The 20849-nt window shown below is 43.0% G+C and overlaps 2 protein-coding genes and 1 pseudogene across 2 annotated transcripts in view; 2 read left to right on the forward strand and 1 right to left on the reverse strand.

Moving 5' to 3' along the window:
• Dnajc2 (DnaJ heat shock protein family (Hsp40) member C2) overlaps positions 1 to 2190 on the forward strand; it is a 29975-nt gene extending 27785 nt beyond the window's left edge. The window contains exons 16-17 of the mRNA XM_085836459.1: positions 1536 to 1690; positions 2045 to 2190. Coding sequence (XP_085692585.1) covers positions 1536 to 1690; positions 2045 to 2119 — 230 coding nt within the window. The 3' untranslated portion in view covers positions 2120 to 2190. The remainder of the gene's footprint in view (positions 1 to 1535; positions 1691 to 2044) is intronic.
• A 116-nt stretch (positions 2191 to 2306) lies between these two features.
• Positions 2307 to 19027, reverse strand: Pmpcb (peptidase, mitochondrial processing subunit beta). The gene is made up of 13 exons (XM_021162713.2): positions 18903 to 19027; positions 17070 to 17210; positions 15966 to 16052; positions 15481 to 15610; positions 12914 to 13112; positions 12411 to 12490; positions 9765 to 9877; positions 8874 to 9017; positions 7051 to 7211; positions 2972 to 3057; positions 2784 to 2872; positions 2569 to 2644; positions 2307 to 2477 (listed from the first exon to the last, which is right to left on the reverse strand). The coding sequence occupies exons 1-13, from the start codon at positions 18999 to 19001 to the stop codon at positions 2413 to 2415; spliced, it is 1470 nt and encodes a 489-aa protein (XP_021018372.1). The 5' UTR covers positions 19002 to 19027; the 3' UTR covers positions 2307 to 2412.
• Positions 7315 to 7850, forward strand: LOC147004918 (protein S100-A11 pseudogene; annotated as a pseudogene).
• Positions 19028 to 20849: the final 1822 nt, after the last annotated feature.

The following is a 20849-nucleotide window of genomic DNA, read 5'->3' on the forward strand; positions in this document are numbered from 1 at the left end:
ATTGTGATTTGAACAGTCATTCTCATAGGAATTTTTTTTTTTTTTTTTTTTTTTTTTTTTTTTTTTTTTTTTTTTTTTTTTTTTGAGACAGGGTTTCTCTGTGTAGCCCTGGCTGTCCTGGAACTCACTTTGTAGACCAGGCTGGCCTCGAACTCAGAAATCCGCCTGTCTCTGTCTCCCGAGTGCTGGGATTAAAGGAGTGGGCCACCACGCTCGGCGGGAATCTTACAACATTGTTTTGCTTTGTCTTGTGACAAAAGAATTAGAAAACAGAAAATAATGCATGTCACTTCCATCTTTGTCCCAAAGAAACGAATTAAACCTGTGTTGCTAAATAGATGAGTAAGAGAACATTGAACTTTAAGCACTTCCCAGAACTTAAAAACTACCTTCAGAATGGCTTAGTTTATTGTGCTTAAAATAAAGATACTGGTTTTCTGCCTTGTTTGGAGCAAGTACCCTTTTTCTTTCTTAGTTGAGAACCAGTAATTACAAGCAGTGGTCAGACTCCTAGCAGTGTCTAGATGCTCTTTTTCCCTCTGTGATCATAGAGTAACCAGCCTGACTGTCGTTATTCAACTTTTTCATCTTGCCTACAGAAGTGCACTGGTGGTTAGCCTTTTTTTTAAAAACCTCTGTTAGCTATTTAGTCAAATCTAAAGGGCTTATCTGAAAACTGAAGTTGTGGTTATTAAAGATAATGGACACTGGCCCTATTTAAGAAGCTAGCAGCGTCGTGAAAGCTTGAGCAGTTGGTTTAGTTCCCCTGAGCAGCTCCTTCTAGTGTCATAGATTGTTTCCCAGGGTCTGCATCAAAAAGGGTTTGTGCTTGTGACGTAGCTCTTTTTCCTGATCCTGAATAAGGGCAATCAAAAATCTAAAGTGACCTTTTCTTCCTAAAGACAAAGGCAGTGTGTTGCTGAGGTGCGCCATGGAACTTGTAGCTCAAGTGCTCCTCCCTCACTGTCCAGTTTACCTGGGATGATATGTATGTGCCACCACCTTCTAAATGACTTTTGTTTTTGAGTGTCTGACTTTGTAAATTTACATCTAATTAAAAATAAATCTGGGGCTGGCGAGATGGCTCAGTGGTTAAGAGCGCCGACTGCTCTTCCGAAGGTCCCGAGTTCAAATCCGATCAACCACATGGTGGCTCACAACCATCTGTAACGAAATCTGATGCCCTCTTCTGGAGTGTCTGAAGACAGCTACAGTGTACTTACATATAATAAATAAATAAATCTTAAAAAAAAAAAAAGGTGAATCTGGAGAGACCAGCACTGACTGTGAGGCAGACCTCTTAAACTGTGCTTTAGTTGAAATGTGATGTGTACACACTAATGCTTGTTTTCTTTCTCTTTCAAAAATAGAAATTCATATATAAAAATGTTCCTCACCTTTAGAAATGAGTTCACGTTAACGCTTCCTGTATCAGAAGGGGCCCTCACTTGATAAGGGAATGGGAGTCAAAAGATCCACTGAAGACTGTGCTTCACTATCACTTCCTACCGTTTACACACATTTGTCTCAAACAGGTCCCTGCATAGATTCTACCCCGTGGACAACAGAAGAACAGAAACTGTTAGAACAGGCTTTGAAAACATACCCAGTAAATACTCCTGAAAGATGGGAAAAGATAGCCGAAGCTGTTCCTGGCAGGACGAAGAAGGACTGCATGAGGCGATACAAGGTTTGGCGTTAACAGACTCTCACTCCTTAGATTACGGTGTAGTTAGCGCATTCTTGTGTGTCAACTAACTAACTGGGTGATAACAGTGCTGACTTTAGTATCAAAATAGTTGTAGGCCAGAATCATTCCAGGAAAGGAAGAGCAGCCTTACCCCTGGCAGTTGGTGAGCTCAGCAGCTACAGCATTGGCTTTTTGTTGCTCTGCGGGATAAGAGCTCACTGTGTAGCCGAGGATTGCCTCAGGCTCACTCTCCTGCGCACTGACCAGCGTGCAGCCCCACCTCACTTGGCTACAGTAGTATTATCTATGTCCTGCTGACAGAATTCTGCTTTTAACAACCTTGTTTCCTCCTAGGAACTCGTGGAGATGGTGAAAGCAAAGAAAGCTGCTCAGGAGCAAGTGCTGAATGCAAGCAGAGCCAGGAAATAATGCAGGCAATCCTGGTTGTGTGTGCACTTTTATAATAAAACTGAAAATACTCTACACATTTTCACTTGGAATTATAGTCATCATTTAAAAGAGTGTTGCTCCCAACATAAAGTTCAACCATTACATCAAACAATCAGGGTTGTAGACTTAGCCTCTAGAAGTACATATCATATAACAGACTAATGCAAAAATTCCAAATATATTTTTATTTTTTCATTTGAACACTGGCAGTTTTGAAAACTTCCAGTCTCAGTTTTATAAATATATATGTGCAGAATATTTGATCACAAAAATTAGTCACGAATCCAGCGCATGTTACTACAAATCTGGTTAAAATCTGGTAGGCGTTCAATAGGACCTATGGATTCAAAAGAAAACAGTGAAAACAGGGCAAAATTCCAAGTCCTTAGCCAACTCTATGTGCAGAAGGACTGAAGAGCCAGGCTTACCCAGAGCAGCAATAGCTGGGCTTTTGTCATGAATGTACTTGGTACACACTCGTCGAACCGTCTCTGCATCCACAGCCTTCAATAGGGATGATACTATAATTAGAACTTTTTGTAGTGAACTTAGATTCCACATACGTGACTTTTCTAAACTAAGTCAAGACTTGGGGAACCTCAGCCTTTATAAATGACCTACTTGCCCCACATTTATTACTTACATCAATTCTTGCTTCAAGCTCGGGGATAGGAATTCTCCTATTATAGCATAGCATCTGCCTACCAATGTCTTCACAAATTGGAGTTGAACCTGTTCAGAGAAGGACAGCTAGTATCCCGACAGACAAGGCAAACTTCCTCCCCAACAGGCCCGCCCTCCGAGCACCTACAGCCCTTCCTTAACTCTCACCATCAAGCTGCAGCAGCATGTTTGTTTTCAGAAGATTTTTTGCACGTGCAACCTCACTCTCAGTGACATCTGTACACAGACGCATCCTAAAACACATTGGAAAATGCTCGTTAAATCTGATTTACTGACCTAAAGAGCAAGATGGCATATATTATACTACAACATACAATTATATTTCAATTCAGTAAAAGCCTGATATTACTAATCTTAAAACTATTTTTCCAAGTACCATTAACAGCTCAAAAATTCTAATTGAATTAGCAGACACAGTAATTCAATGTAAAAAAAGAATGATCACATTGTGAAAGTAGTCTTGAGGCTTCAAATACTTCTTTATGCCATTGGTAATATATGCTAAAAGAGAGGTAGATCAATGGGTCGGTCATCTCTTTGTTTCTCAAGACTAGTCAGCTGAGTACTGGGAGACACAAAGGCTTGCAGGAAGGATAAGCCACAGTCAGAGACAGCAAGACCAACTAACACCAGAGATAGCTAGAGGCAAGGGCAAGAACATAAGCAACAAAAACCAAGGCTACTTGGTATCATCATAAACCAGTTCTCCCACCATAGTGAGCCCTGGATACCCCAACACACCAGAAAAACAAGACTGATTTAAAATCACATCTCATGATGATGATAGAGGACATTAAGAAGGACATAAAGAAATACAGGAGGGGGGCTGGAGAAATGGCTCAGCGATTAAGAGCGCTAGCTGCTCTTCCAAAGGTCCTGAGTTCAATTCTCAGCAACCACATGGTGCCTTATAACCATCTGTAACAGAATCTGATGCCCTCTTCTGGGTGTGTCTGAAGACAGCTACAGTGTACTCATATATATAATAAATCTTAAACTCGTGTTTTCTTTATAAAAAAAAAAAGAAAGAAATACAGGAGAGTACAGGTAAACAGCTAGAAGCCCCTTAAAGAGGAAACACAAAAAATCCTTAAAGAATTACAGGAAAACACAACCAAACAGGTGAAGGAATTGAACAAAAAGATCCAGGATAAAAAAATGGAAATAGAAACAAAGAAATCACAAAGAGAGACAACCCTAGAGATAGAAAATCTAGGAAAGAGATCAGGAGTCATAGATGACCAGCAGAATACAAGAGATAAAAGAGAATCTCAGGTGCAGAAGATGCCATAGAAAACATTGACATAACACAGAAAATGAAAAATTCAAAAAGCTCGGCACCTCGTGGTATCTTCTCCAAAACTGACCATATAATCAATCACAAAACAGGCCTCAACTGATACAAGAAGACTGAAATAATCCCATGTATCCTATCAGATCACCACAGACTAAGGCTGGTCTTCAATAACAAAAACAACAAAAAGCCCACATACACATGGAAGCTGAACAACGCTCTACTCAATGATAACTTGGTCAAGGAAGAAATAAAGAAATTAAAGGCTTTTTAGAATTTAATGAAAATGAAGGCACAACATACCCAGACTTATGGGACACAATGAAAGCAGTCCTAAGAGGAAAACTCACAGCTCTGAGTGCCTCCAAAAAGAAACTGAAGAGAGCATACACTAGCAGCTTAATAGCACACCTGAAAGCTCTAGAACAAAAGGAAGCAAATTCACCCAAGAGTAGACAGCAGGAAATAATCAAACTCAGGGATGAAATCAACCAAATAGAAACAAAAAGAACTATACAAAGAATCAACAAAGCCAGGCGCTGGTTCTTTGAGAAAATCAACAAGATAGATAAACCCTTAGCCAGAATAACCAGAGGGCACAGAGACAGTAATCTATGGATTCAATGCAATCCTCATCAAAATTCCAACTCTTCATAAGAGACAGAACAATTCTCAAATTCATTTGGAATAATAAAACACCTGGGATAGCGAAAACTATTCTCAACAATAAAAGAACTTCTGGGGGAATCACCATCCCTGACCTCAAGCTGAATTACAGAGAAATAGTGACAAAAACTGCATGGTATTGGTACAGTGACAGGCAGGTAGATCAATGGAATAGAACTGAAGACCCAGAAATGAACTCATACACCTTGATCTTTGATAAAGGAGCTAAAACCATCCAGTGGAAAAAAGACTGCATTTTCAACAAATGGTGACGGTTCAACTGGTGGTCAACATGTAGAAGAATGAAAATTGATCCATTCTTATCTTGTTATACAAAGCTCAAGTCCAAGTGATCAAGGACCTCCACATAAAACCAGATACACTGAATCTAATAGAAGAGAAAGTCAGGAAAAGCCTTGAACACATGGGCACAGTGGAAAATTTCCTCAATAGAACACCAATAGCTTATGAGCTAAGATCAAGAATTGACAAATGGGACCTCATAAAATTGAAAAGCTTCTATAAGGCAAAGGACAATGTCAATAGGACAAAATGGCAAACAACAGATTGGGAAAAGATCTTTACCAACCCTACCTCCAATAGAGGGCTAATATCCAAAATATACAAAGAACTCAAGAAGTTAGACTCCAGATAACCAAATAACCCTATTATAAAATGGGGGTCAGAGCTAAATAGAGAATTCTCAACTGAGGCATCTTGAATGGCTGAGAAGCACTTAAAGAAATATTCAGCATCTTTAGTCATCAGGGAAATGCAAATCAAAATGACTCTGAGATTCTACTTGGCACCAGTCAGAATAGCTAAGATCAAAAACTCAAGTGACAGCAGATGCTGGCAAGGATGTGGAGAAAGAGGAACACTCCTCCATTGCTGGTGGGATTGCAAGCTGGTACAACTACTCTGGAAATCAGTCTGACAGTTCCTCAGAAAATTGGGATTAGTACTACCTGAGGACCCAGCTATACCTCTGTTGGGCATATACCCAAAAGATGCTCCAACATGTAATAAGGATACATGCTCCACTATGTTCATAGCAGCCTTATTTATAATAGCCAGAAGCTGGAAAGAACCCAGATGTCCCTCAACAGAGGAATGGATACAGAAAATGTGGTACATTTACACAATGGAATATTACTCAGCTATTAAAAACAATGACTTAGGGCTGGAGAGATGGCTCAGCAGTTAAGAGCACTAACTATTCTTCCAGAGGTCCTGAGTTCAATTCCCAGCAACCACATGGTGGCTCACAACCATCTGTAATGAGATCTGATGCTTTCTTCTGGTGTGTCTGAAGACAGAGACAGTGTACTCATATAAATGAAATAAATCTTTTAAAACAAATGACTTCATGATATTTTCAGGCAAATGGATGCCACTTGAAAATATCATCCTGAATGAGGTAACCCAGTTACAAAAGAACACACATGGCATGCACTCACTGATAACTGAATATTAGCCTAAAAGTTCGGAATACCCAAGATACAAGTCACAGATCATATGAAGCTCAAAAAGAAAGAAGAGCAAAGTGTGGATGCTTCAGTGCTTCTTAGAAGGGGGAACTAAATACTCAACAGCAGGAAATATGGAGTGTGGAGCAGAGACTGAAGGAAAGGCCATCCAGAGACTGCCCCACCTGGGGATCCATCCCATATACAGCCATAAAATCCCAATGCTATTTCAGATGCCAGGAAGTGCTTCCTGATATGGCTTCCTCCTGAAAGGCTTGCCAGAGTCTGACAACTACAGAGGCATATGCTAGAAAGCAACCATTGGACTGAGCGAGGAGTCCCCAGTGGAAGAGTTGGAGAAGGGACTGAAGGAGCTAAGGGGTTTTCAGCCCTATGTGGGGAACAACAATCAACTGGTCAGAGTCCTTGGAGCTCTGGGGAACTGGACCACCAACCAAAGAGTATATATACATGGAGGGACCCATGGATCCGGCCACAGTTGGACATCAGTGGGAAAAGCGGCCCTTGGGCCTGAGGGTGATGCCCCAGCGTAGGGCATGCCAGAGCAGGGAGGCAGGGGTGGGTGGGTGGGCAGGCGGGGGAGGGATGGAATAGAGGTTTCTGGAGGGGAGACCTGTAAAGGGGATAACATTAGAAATGTAAATAAATTAAAATATCCAATAAAAGAAAAAAAACTGTACATCCACTTTAAAAGCTAAAGTTACCACCATTAGGAAACTGGTCTAAAACAATACATTCTTGGTAAGACTTTTTAACTATTTAGAGCTTTTTCTCACCATTCTTTTTGTACAGCGTGCAGCATGTCAGCAACCGTGGCTTGTTCACAAACCATATAGAGTCCCCATAATCCTGTGTCTGTGTATGAAGTATTGAAGGACTGGAAGCTGTGGCAGAGATTGCCATGGCAAGTGAGCTGGGCCAGCTTGCTAGATAAATTCTGAAAAGAACAACAATTTAACTGGATTTGTGAACTGGGCATATGGACCCAAATCCCCACAGAGCTTAAGAGCTCTGTAACTCTTAAGTGAGTGCTAACCCTGATGGGTTAACAGTTTTGGGTGTTGTTTTTAGAGACAGAGTCCCATTACTAGCCCTGGCTGGCTTAGAACACACTATGTGACTCCTGTCACAGCCACTGTCAGCCGGAGTCACAGCCCGGCCTCGCTCCTCAACTTAGCAAAAACATCTACAGAGGCTGGAAGATGCAACTCGTCCCTGATTGCTGTTAAGTACAGTGGGAAGGATGGTATAGCTGTCAACTCTCCACAAAGCTGACTTCCTCTCCTTTGTGAACACAGAGCTGGCTGCCTTCACAAGGAACCAGAGGGACCCCAGTGTCCTTGACGGCATGGAGAAGCTGGAGCTCAACAGTGATGGGCAGCTAGACTTCCAAGACTTTCTCAACCTTACTGGCAGCGTAGCTGTAGCATGTCACAAGTCCTTCCTCTGGACTTCCCAGAAGCACATGGAACCCTCTCCATTCCCTTCCAGCCACCGAGTCATCACCTCCTCCACCCCATCCAGACCTGCACTGAGCCCACCACACCTACCACAATATGCAGCCCACATCTGCTAGCGGAAATAAAGCAATGCCATTTTTTTAATGTAAAAAAAAAAAAGAATAAAAAGAACACACTATGTAAATCAAGCTAGTCTCAAACTCAGAGGTCCACCTGCCTCTGCCTTCTGCGTGCTGGGATTAAAGGCCTACACCAGCATACTCTTCTCCAGTTCCCAGTTTTACCCAGCTATAACTTTAGAATTCAAAGAAAGAATTACACTCATCTGGCTCAATATCTAGTACTGCGCAGTGAGTTCTTGCAATTGGTTGGTTTAGTAGCTGTACCTATTCATAAAGACAATGCAGTGCTGATGTGAGGCCATGGAAGGCTTGGACTATGCACTCCTCTGACACTGCACAGGAAACCCAAGATATTGGGTTTGGAATGGATTTTAGATCTTTCACTATTTCGAAATTTAAACTTTAGAAGAGTTGTAAAAATAGTACAAAGAGGTCTGCCCCTTCTGTCTCTGTACAGCTATCATGTCTACCATGTCTGCCTTCTTTGTCTCTGACAGGCTGCTCCTTGTTTTGCTGGTTGACCCTCAGGCTCACACTACCACTGAACTACAACCCACTCCCTCACATGTGCTTATAGTTATAGAACTCTATAACTATAGAGTTATCAGTTAAAGAACCTATATGCAAAGAAGTATATTTACTCAGTACTTATTAGTACACTCAGTGTGTGCTAATGAAAAGACAGAGTTCTCTGAACATGCTAAGATGCTCAGAAAGTCAGGACACTGACACAGACATGTGAACAGCTATGATTACCACAGCACCTACTATGACTATTATAACATTAAAAACCAATTCTTCTGCCCTAATTTTATGAACTATCCTGCTACCAAACAGTCTGACAAAGATCTTTTTATTTTTGGCCTGGCTTAGGTACAATCCAGGATGAGTTAACATTAAGTCAAAAGTCATGATAATCTATTTTTGTCACTTTGAACACTGAGGAGTCTTACAAGGAATTTACATATAGACAATTTCCATTATTTACCATGAAAAGTTTCTTCAAAAACCACTTACCATTCCTCCTCCAAAAGAGCGATCCCAGTTGCCTATCAATGTGTTTGCGACCATAAGACAGATCGTGTCTGGATGGGCCCAACCAACTGCTTCAATAGCTATTGCAAGGTGCGCCAATGGCATCTTGTCATCCCTCACCCGAATCTAGGTAAGAATAAGCAAAACAGCTAGTTACGTAAGAATGGTCCTACAGAATACTTGGATTACCGGGAAAGGAAAATATGTTAGTCTTACTACCTGTGATGTTAAAATGCTCACTGTGGCTCTTGACTTAACTATCAGGCAGTATTACACTGTGTGGTTCAGACGATTTTTCTGAATTACAAAGTAAGTTTCTTTCATTGGACCATCTTATTTAAAATTCCACCTGGTCAAAAGAAGTTCCCTTATCTTACCAATATCTTATATGGTTTTATTAATCCAAATTTAAATCTGTACTGGCGGTATAGGTCTGTATGGCTGCCAACATCAGACCTCTTCCCACAAATTACTATAAGCATCATAATGTGGCAAACTAGGCCTTATGCATAACACTGTAGTTAAGAAGCAGATTCGCTGCAAGTTTTGGCTCTAATAGCAATCCCCACAACTGTGCCTGTGGGGCAGCGATGAAGCTGAGAACACACCCAATTCAAAAGCAAAGACCCAGTCTTTTTAGCTATAAGGTAGCCTTTCATACCCACCACATTATAACTTTGCAGTGTGTAAAAGAGGATGTAAGATTCCTTGCAATGGGAGTCTCGGGTGGCTCTGAGCTGCCCAGTAGGGGCGGTAGGAACCCAGCTCTGGTCCTCTGAGCGCAGCAAGCACTCTCAGACTATTGAGCCGTGTCTTCAGCTCCTTCATACTCAGACTTCCAAAGGCCAGTTTCTAACCAAGAGCTCATCCTACCTCACTTCCAGTGAATTTGCAGGGAGGCAGAGCTGGTATATCTCCTTTGTGTGAGCACAAAGAGTCACCAAAATGAAACTTTGCTAACTCCAGCAGTTCGTTATGGCAAACACCTAAAGCAAGGGAAAACATTTCCTTATATATCTAACAGCAATACAATCAACTCAAGTCAACCAGCTTCAGTAGTATGCACCCCACTATGTCTGACAATAACGGGATGCTCTTCACTCACACATGAAGACCTTCCCTTCCCTAAGCCATTTAAAGCAACTGGGCTGCACAGCATCTCTGTCTGAGCAGTCAATGCTCACCCACATACAACTGTATTCGGAGATAAAGACAGAGAGCTTGACACCCCCACTTTCTTTTTTTGTAATCTGCTGGAAATATTTTTATTGTCTTAGTGACTTTTCTAGGCTTGTCTCAGGAAGGACAAATGTCAGGGCAAAGAGTTCCAGACCAGTTCAAGAATAAGAAATCATGCATTTGATCACATTTTTTAAAATTCTGAGTCTCACGCAGAAAACCCTGCTTCTATCGAAAATCATGTTAAGTTATAAAAGTTCAGTGTGCACCCTAGAAAAAGTCATCTCATAAGTTACCTGTTAAGTGGAAAAGAATGAAAATATGGCTCTGTCTTTAAGAGTCTTAACACAAATGTGCTTCATTCTTTGAGTTCTGCCATCAGAACTCTGGAACCAAAACCAATTCTCTACTGTGAAAACATGTGTATTTTCCCATGCGCTCATGACTTGACATCCAAACCTCACAAGAATGATTAAGATCCTGCATTCCTTATCATCCAAAACACAGGACCCAAACACATCCCATCAGTGAAAGTTCTAGAATACAAGCTTAAAATTCATCATTCATCTAGAACATCAGCTTAAATTTCTAGTCATTTGTATTTATGTATTTGAGGCAGGTCTAGCTCCATAGCCCAGGGTAGTCTTGATCTTGTAATCCTTTTGCCTTAGCTTCCAGAGTTCTGGAATTGTAAGTATGTGCCACACACCTAGGCTTATGCAAATGCCTTAAAATATTACCATTAAGATTTATTAAGTGGGGGCAGGAGAGCTAGCTCAGAGGTTCAGGGCACTGGCTGTTCTTCCTGAGGACCCAAGTTCTGTTCCCAACACCCACATGGCATCTCACAACTAGCCATAACTCCAGACCCAGGTGATCCAATGGCCTTCTGACCTGTGCAAGCACTAGCCACTATATGTGGTATACATGCACACATGCAAGCAAAACACAAAGTAAATCTTAACAGTATTTCTCTAAATGAAACTATTAAAAGCACAGCTTATATACACAGTTTCCAAATAAATCTATGGCACAGCCAAACACTGATGGTGTATACCCTTAATCCCAGCACTCATGTGGCAGAGGCAGGTAGATCTCCAAGTTCAAGGCCAGCCTGGTCTACAGAGTGAGCTGAGTTGTGGGACAGCCAGGGCTCCACAGAAACTGTTTTGAAAACAAACAAACAAATCTGTGATGTAAACACAGCAGTCTTAGATAGTACTGGTTTTGAATTGCCATGTAGGAAAGTCTCTGGATATTGATACAGAGGTAAGAATGCAGAATCATGGCAGGACAGCGATGCCAAAGGATCAGTGAGAAACTGGAAATAGTCCTTATGTCTGACCATCTCTTCCCTCACTGTTTAGCCGGCAGAACCAGTAACCACTGTGGTTAAACAAGCCAGATGCGCAGCTCCTACTCTAACTGTACAATCTAAAATGCAGGGAACCTATAATTTTTTAAAAGAAGTGGAGATGAAAATACATATTTGGCATATTACAGCTATATTTCCTGATGGTTAAGGACTAAACAGGAGCTGAGACAAGAAATCAGAAAGGGTCAGGAGAGACTTAAACTGGCCTATTGATTTAAACACCAACCTTTGTAAGCTACAACATTTATAAAAATCATCAGGCCACCTATCAGGCCTCAGCTGCACCAGCACTCAGAAGACTGAGGTAGGAAGATGGCTACAAGTTCAAGGCCAGCCTGGGCTATATAACAAAACTGTTTTAAAACAAACAAACAAAAAAAAGGTATAAGCCAATAAGACAAATGCTGATAATATAGAACACACCATTAACTTCAGCAATGTCCAAATGAACCTATGGACCAAATAAAATTTGCTGTTAATAATGGCAGTGAGGCCTCAACTAACCGGGCAGTTTCCAGTGTCTAAACCCTGTACCCAGTCTCCAGTTAATTTTCTTACATTCACAGACTTCACATGCCCCTGTGAAAATCTACACCACCTACATGGTTTGACAGCGTCCCACATTCACCCGACTCTGCAGTCTTCCCTGTGCAGTACCAGTCGTTCCTGTGTGCATGGCTGAGCACATGAATGGATACACCCATTCCAGGCCTGATCATGGATGAGGCTACTTCTCAACTAAAGAGCTCAAGACTCTACAACACTGTCCTCCAAGGTAACTGTCCCCCAGCTTGGTCGTTAGCCTTGGTCTTCTAAGTAACTCCCCTGTGTGGACATTTACACTCTGAATGAATTGTTAAGTTTTCCTGAAAATGACGCCGACTAGGGAGTCTGGTCCCAGGGCTCCACATTTTCCTGACAGGCAACTTTACTATTTTCAGCATGTGCCCTGAAGCATAACTAACCTCCGGCGGCAGCCAGCACGATTCTTGGTCCCTTGTAGTGTGTGGTTATGTAATCCACTAGGTCCTTACGATTTATAGATCTGTAAACAGAATAAGGAATGAGATTTGTTTATTTCCTTTCTTTTACAGATAAGGATCATTCTGTAGCCCAAGCTGACCTAGAACTCACAGCACAATTCCTGTCTCATAGGCCACCACACCTAAGTAAAGTGACTTTAACAGAAATAAGCAGCACAGATCTTCACACACTGTATGTGGAACATACAGAGCTTAACGTAAAGGTATCTAAGTGCTTAAAGCAGTCACAAATAGAGGCTACAAGTAGCAAAAGTTCTGCCCTTTATATCAAGAAAGACATATGCACCAACATTCCTTGTTTCATCCCCAAGTTTCTAAAATCAATTTTAAACTATCAGGCTGAGAATTGTCAGTAAAAATGTGTGTTCTTGGTTGGTATATGTCCTAAGTTTTGTGCAAAATCTTCCTGTGCGAGATCCACCTACTTGATATTTTCAGTTGGTCCCAGAATTGTCCGTCCAAGTGCAGTATTTTGATAGGCTGTCGCATGAAGATAATCAAAAACAACTTCTTGCAAGTTGGTTTCAACTTCCTGCATCTCTCTCAGGATTACTCCCCGCTCACGCTCAATCTCTGCTTCTCCCAGGGTGCTATTCTGAATTATGTCAGCAAGAATTTCTACAGCTAATTGAAAAAAACAAAACAAACAAACAAAACCTCAGAAGAAACACAAGCATTAAACTCTCTTAAACCCACAAGAGAAACCACGGCACTAACCATCATTCATTACTGAGCATGTTAGCTGGGCGTGGCGGCGCACGCCTTTAATCCCAGCACTCGGGAGGCAGAGGCAGGCGGATTTCCGAGTTCGAGGCCAGCCTGGTCTACAAAGTGAGCTCCAGGACAGCCAGGACTACACAGAGAAACCCTGTCTCAAAAACTAAAAAAAAAAAAAATCCTGAGCATGTTTATTTAACTTAGTTAGCGCACTAAAATAAATAGAAACTAGAGACCCTGTGGTACAAAAGAACTTGGAGAAAATCCTAAACATGATCACTTTATAACCTGACTGTTACTACAGATGGTTCTAAATGAAAAGTATGAAGTAGCCAGGTGACCATAGCCCAGCACTCAGGAAGCAGAGCAGGCAAATCTCTGAGGTTAAGGCTAGCCTGGTCTACATAGGGCGTTCCGGGACAGCCAGGTACATGGGTAGAAACACTTCTACCCATTTTCACATAGCAACGAAGCTGCAGTGTAACAAAGGAAAGAATCGCTATACCCAAAATATGCCTTCAGGAGCTGCTTACAGAATTGTGTCTGCTCAAGCCTTAACAAGGTAAAAAGCCAAAGGAAAGGTGAAGTAAATTTTATGGGAAAAAAATCTCCAGAAAGGATAAGGCTGATTTACTTCACTGTGATAGCAACGTAAATTGTATTAAAGGTAAAATGAACATATGCCCCTTGGTTTTCTCGCTCTGCGCTAGTGTGAATTTCTCTCCCTTGCTTCAGTTCACTTCACAGGACCTTGTCTGAGTCAACTAACTTGAAATACTAAGGACAGGATAAATCATTGTGAAGATGATTGTGAAAAGGGGAAATTACCAATTTCATTTTTTTAAATCATCATCAATAAAACCCAGACGGGAAAATCATGACCCAAGAGAGGAAGTGGGGGAGCTGCAGACGGCGGGGCCAGGACCCCTTTGCAAGACCCTGGTTTATGTGGGACTGGGAGTCTAGACTGAAGATTCTAAAGTGGCATTTGTTTGAAACAAATGTTTCCTCTGAATGTCTATCGCATTCTCTATGTTGGTAGAGCAGTACCTAGTCTTCACTGAGGCTGTCCAAGTTTCTTAATTCAAGAATGGACGAGCATAAAGATCTGGCCATAATCTAGTCAGGAGCACTTATAATCTAATGCTAGCCAGAGACATGAGGATTCATAAAACTCGCTGGCCAGCAATCTAGATAAATCTGGGTGAGCCAGGTTCTGGGAGAGATATGGCTCAAAAACTAATGTGGAGAGCATTGATGTCAATCACTGGCGACACGTCACAGAGTCCTTGTGTGGGTTTCCAATCACGTGACAGAACTGACAAACTCTACAGTATCTAAAATTTTAGAGTAATACAACTGATTACAACACTGCAGCTATAAAAGTTAGTAACTGGGCTGGAGAGATGGCTCTAGCGGTAAAGAGCACTGACTGCTCTCCCAAAGGTGCTGAGTTCAAATCCCAGAAACCACATGGTGGCTCACAACCATCTGTAATGAGATCTGACTCCCTCTTCCGGAGTGTCTGAAGACAGCTACAGTGTACTTACATATAATAAATAAATAAATCTTTAAAAAAAAGTTAATAATTTTGCTAATGAACTTTGCAATGCTATTTTGTTTTCCACTGGAAAAAATGTTTTCTGTAATTAATATACTCAAGACCTATACAAATTGCTATGCTATCCTGTCAAAACAATTATTTATTTTACAAAACAAAATTTTCTTGACTCTAGATGCATATGTATCAAAAGATGGCCTAGTCAGCCATCACTGGAAAGAGAGGCCCATTGGACATGCAAACTGTATATGCCCCAGTACAGGGGAACGCCAGGGCCAATGGGAGTGGGTGGGTAGGGAAGTGGGAGGGAGGGTATGGGGGACTTTTGGGATAGCATTGGAAATATAATTGAGGAAAATACGTAATAAAAATAAATATTTTTTAAAATTTTTTTCAATTTTGCTAATATAATCATTAATAAGTAAATAGTATAAGTAAGCATTTCTTTATTTTGCTCAGGACTAATAGTTTTGCAATGAAGGAATAAAAGTGATTAAGACTGAGGCAGAACTCTGTTTAAATCAGGTGTTAAGAATCCCTTTAGTACAAGTCTCCAACCTGCACTTGGAGGGAAATGAAAACAGGTGCCTCTCTGGGGTTTCTGCTGTTTTGCTTTTACATCTCCATCAGTTTCACAATAGCTACACAAACCCACAGGGCTGCATTAGATTTGAACCCCTAGGAGATTCACACTTCCGGCAGCACAGACAGTACCTCTTGGCAAATCTCTCGAGAATGCTTTGGCGTAGTAGACAGTCTGCTCTCTGGAGGTATAGGCGTTAAGATGAGCGCCCATGTTCTCAATCTCAAGTTCAAGGTCTAACTGGGACCTCTTTTTAGTGCCCTTGAAATGAAGGAGAAAGCACAGTTAGGATATTCTCCTTTTACCCTTCATATAGTCTAAACGTATCAGATAATAAGTATACTGAACAGAACCCAGTGCCAGTCATGCAAAGACAAGTTTGTAAAGTATACTAGGTTTCAAATACCCTTTAAAAATGGCTTGTGTATATCCCAAAAGAGAACCCATCCTTCAATGTCAAAAGTAATTATCATTAATTATTTGAAATACAACACTGAGGAAATAAAACCGGCACGTGGCATGTTATGAAGCAGCTCTTATCCCTATGGTACAATGTCTGTGCTGACACCCGCCCGCCCTCTCCTAGAGACCGCGTGGGAAGCAGCCAGCGACTTGCCTTGAAGGCCATGTGCTCCAGGAAGTGGGCGGTGCCGTTGTTCTTCTCATTCTCATAGCGACTTCCTGCATCGATCCACAGCCCAACCTGAAGGAAGTCCAAGCAAATCAGACAAATTCCCCACATCTGGAGACATGGCAGCCGGCTCAGCAGTTAAGAGCACTCGCTGTTCTTACAAAGGAACTGAGCTAGTTCCCAGCACCACATTAGGCAGCTCACAGCCATGTGAGCTCTCTCCTCAGTGTCTGTGACTGCCTTCGCCCTTCCTGGGTACCTGTACTCACATGCACAGTCCCATAATAAAACAAAATTCAGTTTCTGGACACACAAGGTCATCTCATTCCTTTTTCTGGGAAATGTTTTCCAATCTGACCACGTCTCTTTGACTACAATGAAATGACAGTTCATTCCTATAACCTGAGACTTAATTTCCAGTAAGCTGTTACAAATATCAGACTCAGCCAGGTGGTGGTGTTATATGCCTTTAATCCAAGAACCTCAGAGTTCGAGGCCAGTCTAGTCCAGGGCTATACAAATAAACCCTGTCTTGAAAAAACAAAACAAAACAACAACAAAAACAAGTATCAGCTCATTTAGTACATCTAATTAATAACTGTGGCATAGACATCAGGGACTGTCAGAAAGTCAGGCTCAAATACAAGCATAAGCTTTATAACCTCAGATACAACCATGTGACTCTCCCTGAGCTTGTGTTGCTGACGGCCCTGGGAAAGCTGGCCAGGCTCATGACCATCAGAGACAGATGTCAGCAGTAAGAGAAGGGCATAAGCACTCGGTACAAAAGTGCACCTGGAAAGGAAGGTTCAAGCTCGGAGAATTCAGCCAACCAGAGAGCTGCAGCTGTGGCTGCTCCCTCCCAAACAAGGTACCGACTAAAGACTGTAGCAGTCAGCCGGGCAGTGGTGGCGCACGCCTTTAATCCCAGCACTCGGGAGGCAGAGGCAGGCGGATTTCTGAGTTTGAGGCCAGCCTGGTCTACAGAGTGAGTTCCAGGACAACCAGGGCTACACAGAGAAACCCTGTCTCGAAAAACAAAAACAAAAAGCAACAACAACAACAAAAAAGACTGTAGCAGTCACTTACTGTGCACGTTGAGAGCCCAGAGTTTTCAGAAGCTACTCTGAGCCCATTTTCCAAACATGTCACTTGTGTCTCGGGGACATTCAGAACAACCTGTGGAGCAGCCTGTGTGCTTCTTAGTCGGTCCCCTCCAAAATACAATGGCTGACGGGAGGAGGAGGAAAACAGAGCAAACATTACTGTTCTGGTGTTCAGTGTCAAACAAAACAAAACAACCTCAAATAGACTCATTCCAAAAACCACCCCCCTAGCCTGGGGTGGATGTAATCTGCTATGTGTGACTGTGTGTGTGTCATTGGCAGAAAGCACGGAGAATGAGGACCCGGTTCTGGTTCCACTGGGCTCTAGCAGCAGCCTAGGAGATGTCCCTTAACCATCTGCTCTGTCAAACAAGCAACACTTGAGAGAACATGCCTTTCTCTCCAAGAACAGAGCAGTTAGCACACCCGAACCAACTACCTGTCCTACAAATGTTTCATATTCACTAAGGACAAAAAGTCAAGAAACTGAAATAAAAATACAAAACTGACTGTGCACAAGTGAGTAGATGCTCCTGCTCACAAAGGACAGACAGAAACAGGACAGATGCTTCAGGGACTCTCGGGCCAACTGGTTTGACTACAGACGCTTCAGCAGCTTTTTCTCTTCATGTTGAAATGAGAAAAACATATTTGCAAAACGTATTTGCTAAACCCTGGCCCAAAAACCTGAGACTGACCTAACCGCCAGGCACAGTGGTGGCTTGAATAGGAATGGACCCCAGAGGCTCACAGATTTGAACACTTGGTCATCAGAGAGAGACACTACTAGAAGGTTGGAGGAAGTGTGCCACTGGGGTGGGTTATGGGGTTTAAAATGCTCGAGCCAGGTCCATTGTCTGTCTGTCTGTGTCTGTCTCTTGCCAACCCAGATGTAGCACTCTTGGCTCCTTCTCCACCACGTCTGCCAGCACTCTGCCATGCTTCCTGCCCTGATGATGATGGACGAAACCTCTGAACTGTAAGCAGCCCCAGTTAATGTGTCTTAGTCGTGGTTGCCATGGTCGTGGTTTCTTCACAGCCACAGCCACAGGTACTTAAGAAATGTGTACGAACCCGCACTGTCCTGCTTCTGTGACCCAAAGGCTTTCTGCTCCCTGATCAAATAATACACCATGACATGACTGTGCCCTACTGTGTGGGGGCACGGATCTGAGGCCAGCCCGATCTGTAGGGCAAGTTCCAGGACAGCCAGAGATGTTGCACAGAGAAATCCTGTGTAACAAAGATGTCTCAAAATATCAAAACCAAAAGCAAACCCAACTTCAAATTCATAAAGCGCTTGTCCTGGTTTCCTTTTCTCGGGAGAGAACAGCCCGACATACAGTAACATTGGTAATAGCAAACTAACACAGAGAGAGAGAGACAAACAGACAGACAGAGACAGAGAGAGAGAGACAGAGTGTTCCATATCCCTTTGGAGCAAGACAACTCTCAAATAAGGAAAACGCTGGGATAAAACTTGGATGAACAGAGGATGGCGCTGTCTGGTTTGGGTGTCCATGGGCTGAGGATGATGCTGTCTGGTTTGGGTGTCCATGGGCTGAGGATGGCGCTGTCTGGTTTGGGGGTCCATGGGCTGAGGATGGCGCTGTCTGGTTTGGGGGTCCATGGGCTGAGGATGGACTGTCTGGTTTGGGGGTCCACGGCTCCTTTTCTTACCTCCCGCAGGTGGCGTGGAGGGGGAGCAGCCGCCCCGCCCCCTCTGCGCCCGGTCGCCGCGCCCCGGGATAGCGGATCCCGAGGCCCGGCCCAAAGCACACCGGGAGCCGCCGGGGCACGGCGGAGCGAGGCTCACCTGAGCAGCGGCGCCCCGAAGCGGAAGCCTTCCTGTAAATCCCCACAGGCGCCGTCGGGCCTCTGGCAACAGCGTCCGGGATAGAGCGGCCGCCGCCATCTCTGCGGTGGAGAAGGTGGAGATGTACTTCCGGGTCATGACTCCAGGCCCCAGAACTGGAGGCTGGCCCCACCCTGTGGCGGCAACAGGAATTGCAGTCTGTGAAATTCCTTTGATTCTGTGTCTGGGCTTAGAACCCTCAATCCCTTCACCCTTTGACTCCCTCCCCAGTTCGTTCCAAATAATCAGGTCTGTAGAAATGATGTGCAAGACACACAAGGGACAAAGTGAAAGGAACATGTATCCCCAGGCGGTTGGAGTTAATCAGAGAGATCCAGTGTGGGAGGAACAGACACGGTGAAGGATCTACCATGTTGGTCTTCGTTGTTCTAATGTTTATAGCTTTGCTTATTCTATTCCATAGGAATACCTTTGCCGAGATTGCTACTAAAAGACAGACGCTTTACAAACATAATCTTACGTTCTGTTACCACGACTTAATGTTATTTACCTCCACGTCTTAGGGCTCTGCCAAAACAAACTGCTCTTACCCGTTCCTGGGTGCCTCTTTATCCACATACACTCTAATGAAACTAAAATTTGTCAAATAGCCACTTTAGCCAATTGTCCCAGAGTTTGAGGCTTAACGAAAATAGCAAGCACTTTTTTAAATTAAAGTTTTTTTATTTAACTTATTATTATGGGGAGGGGGTGGGTGCATGCCATTCCAAGCTTGTGGAGGTCAGAAAACAACTTTATGCAATCAGTTGCCCCTTCTACCTTTACATGAATTCTGGGGGTGGATCTCGGTGGACAGGCTTGCACTGCAAGTGACTTTATCTGCTGAGCTGCCTGCAAGGCCCTAGCAAGCTCTTTTCTGTGAGGAAGAGACTATTACTATGCTAATTTTCCAGTGGGGACTGAGGTATTGGCTGCCTAACAGGCTGTTTAACACTAAAGAGTGTGTGCTGTAACTTTAAAAGTTGGAGTTCGGGCTGGAGAGATGGCTCAGTGGTTAAGAGCACCGACTGCTCTTCCGAAGGTCCTGAGTTCAAATCCCAGCAACCACATGGTGGCTCACAACCATCCCTAATGAGATCTGACGCCCTCTTCTGGTGCATCTGAAGACAGCTACAGTGTACTTACATATAATAAATAAATCTTAAATAAATAAATAAAATCTTAAAAAAAAAAAAGTTGGAGTTCTGTCTAACTTGACCCCTTGTTGCCTAATACCTACTTTACATTATTGATCAAGTATCCTTTGCCCACCCAGGCTCTTTTAACTATTCACCACTTAACAACAAGACAGGAAAATCCGGGCCGGGTGTGATGGCGCACGCCTTTAATCCCAGCACTTGGGAAGCAGAGGCAGGTGGATTTCTGAGTTCGAGGCCAGCCTGGTCTACAAAGTGAGTTCCAGGACAACCAGGGCTACACAGAGAAACCCTGTCTCGAAAAACCAAAAAAAGAAAAAACAAAAACAAACAAACAAACAAAAAACCCCAAACAAACAAACAAAGACAGGAAAATCCCTTGGGCGCCTCAATGTCAGTTTGTAGCTGTAATGGTGACAACCAATGGTGACACGTCCAAACCAGGAACTCCATGTCACCTTTGGTTCCTGCCTCTGACTTTCCACTCTGACTTCTTGCTATTTTATCGATAGCCATTCTAAGTGTAGAAGTTTAGACAACTGCCCTCCAGCTGGCGGCGCTGTTTGCGAAGGTTGTGGAACCTTTAGGCAGTAGAGCCTTACAGTGCAAGTCATTGGGCACAGACTCTGGGAGGTTTCATAGCCTGGTCCCACTTCCCCATCTCCCTGCTTCTGAGCTGTGATGCAGCTTGATAGCGCCGGTTCCTGCCGCCCTGCCTTCCCCATCACGGATGGATGGAAGCCCTCTGGAA

This window comes from Mus caroli, unplaced genomic scaffold, assembly GCF_978045245.1.
Source record: "Mus caroli unplaced genomic scaffold, Mus_caroli_1 scaffold_4, whole genome shotgun sequence".
In the NCBI taxonomy this organism is placed as follows: Eukaryota; Metazoa; Chordata; class Mammalia; order Rodentia; family Muridae; genus Mus; species Mus caroli.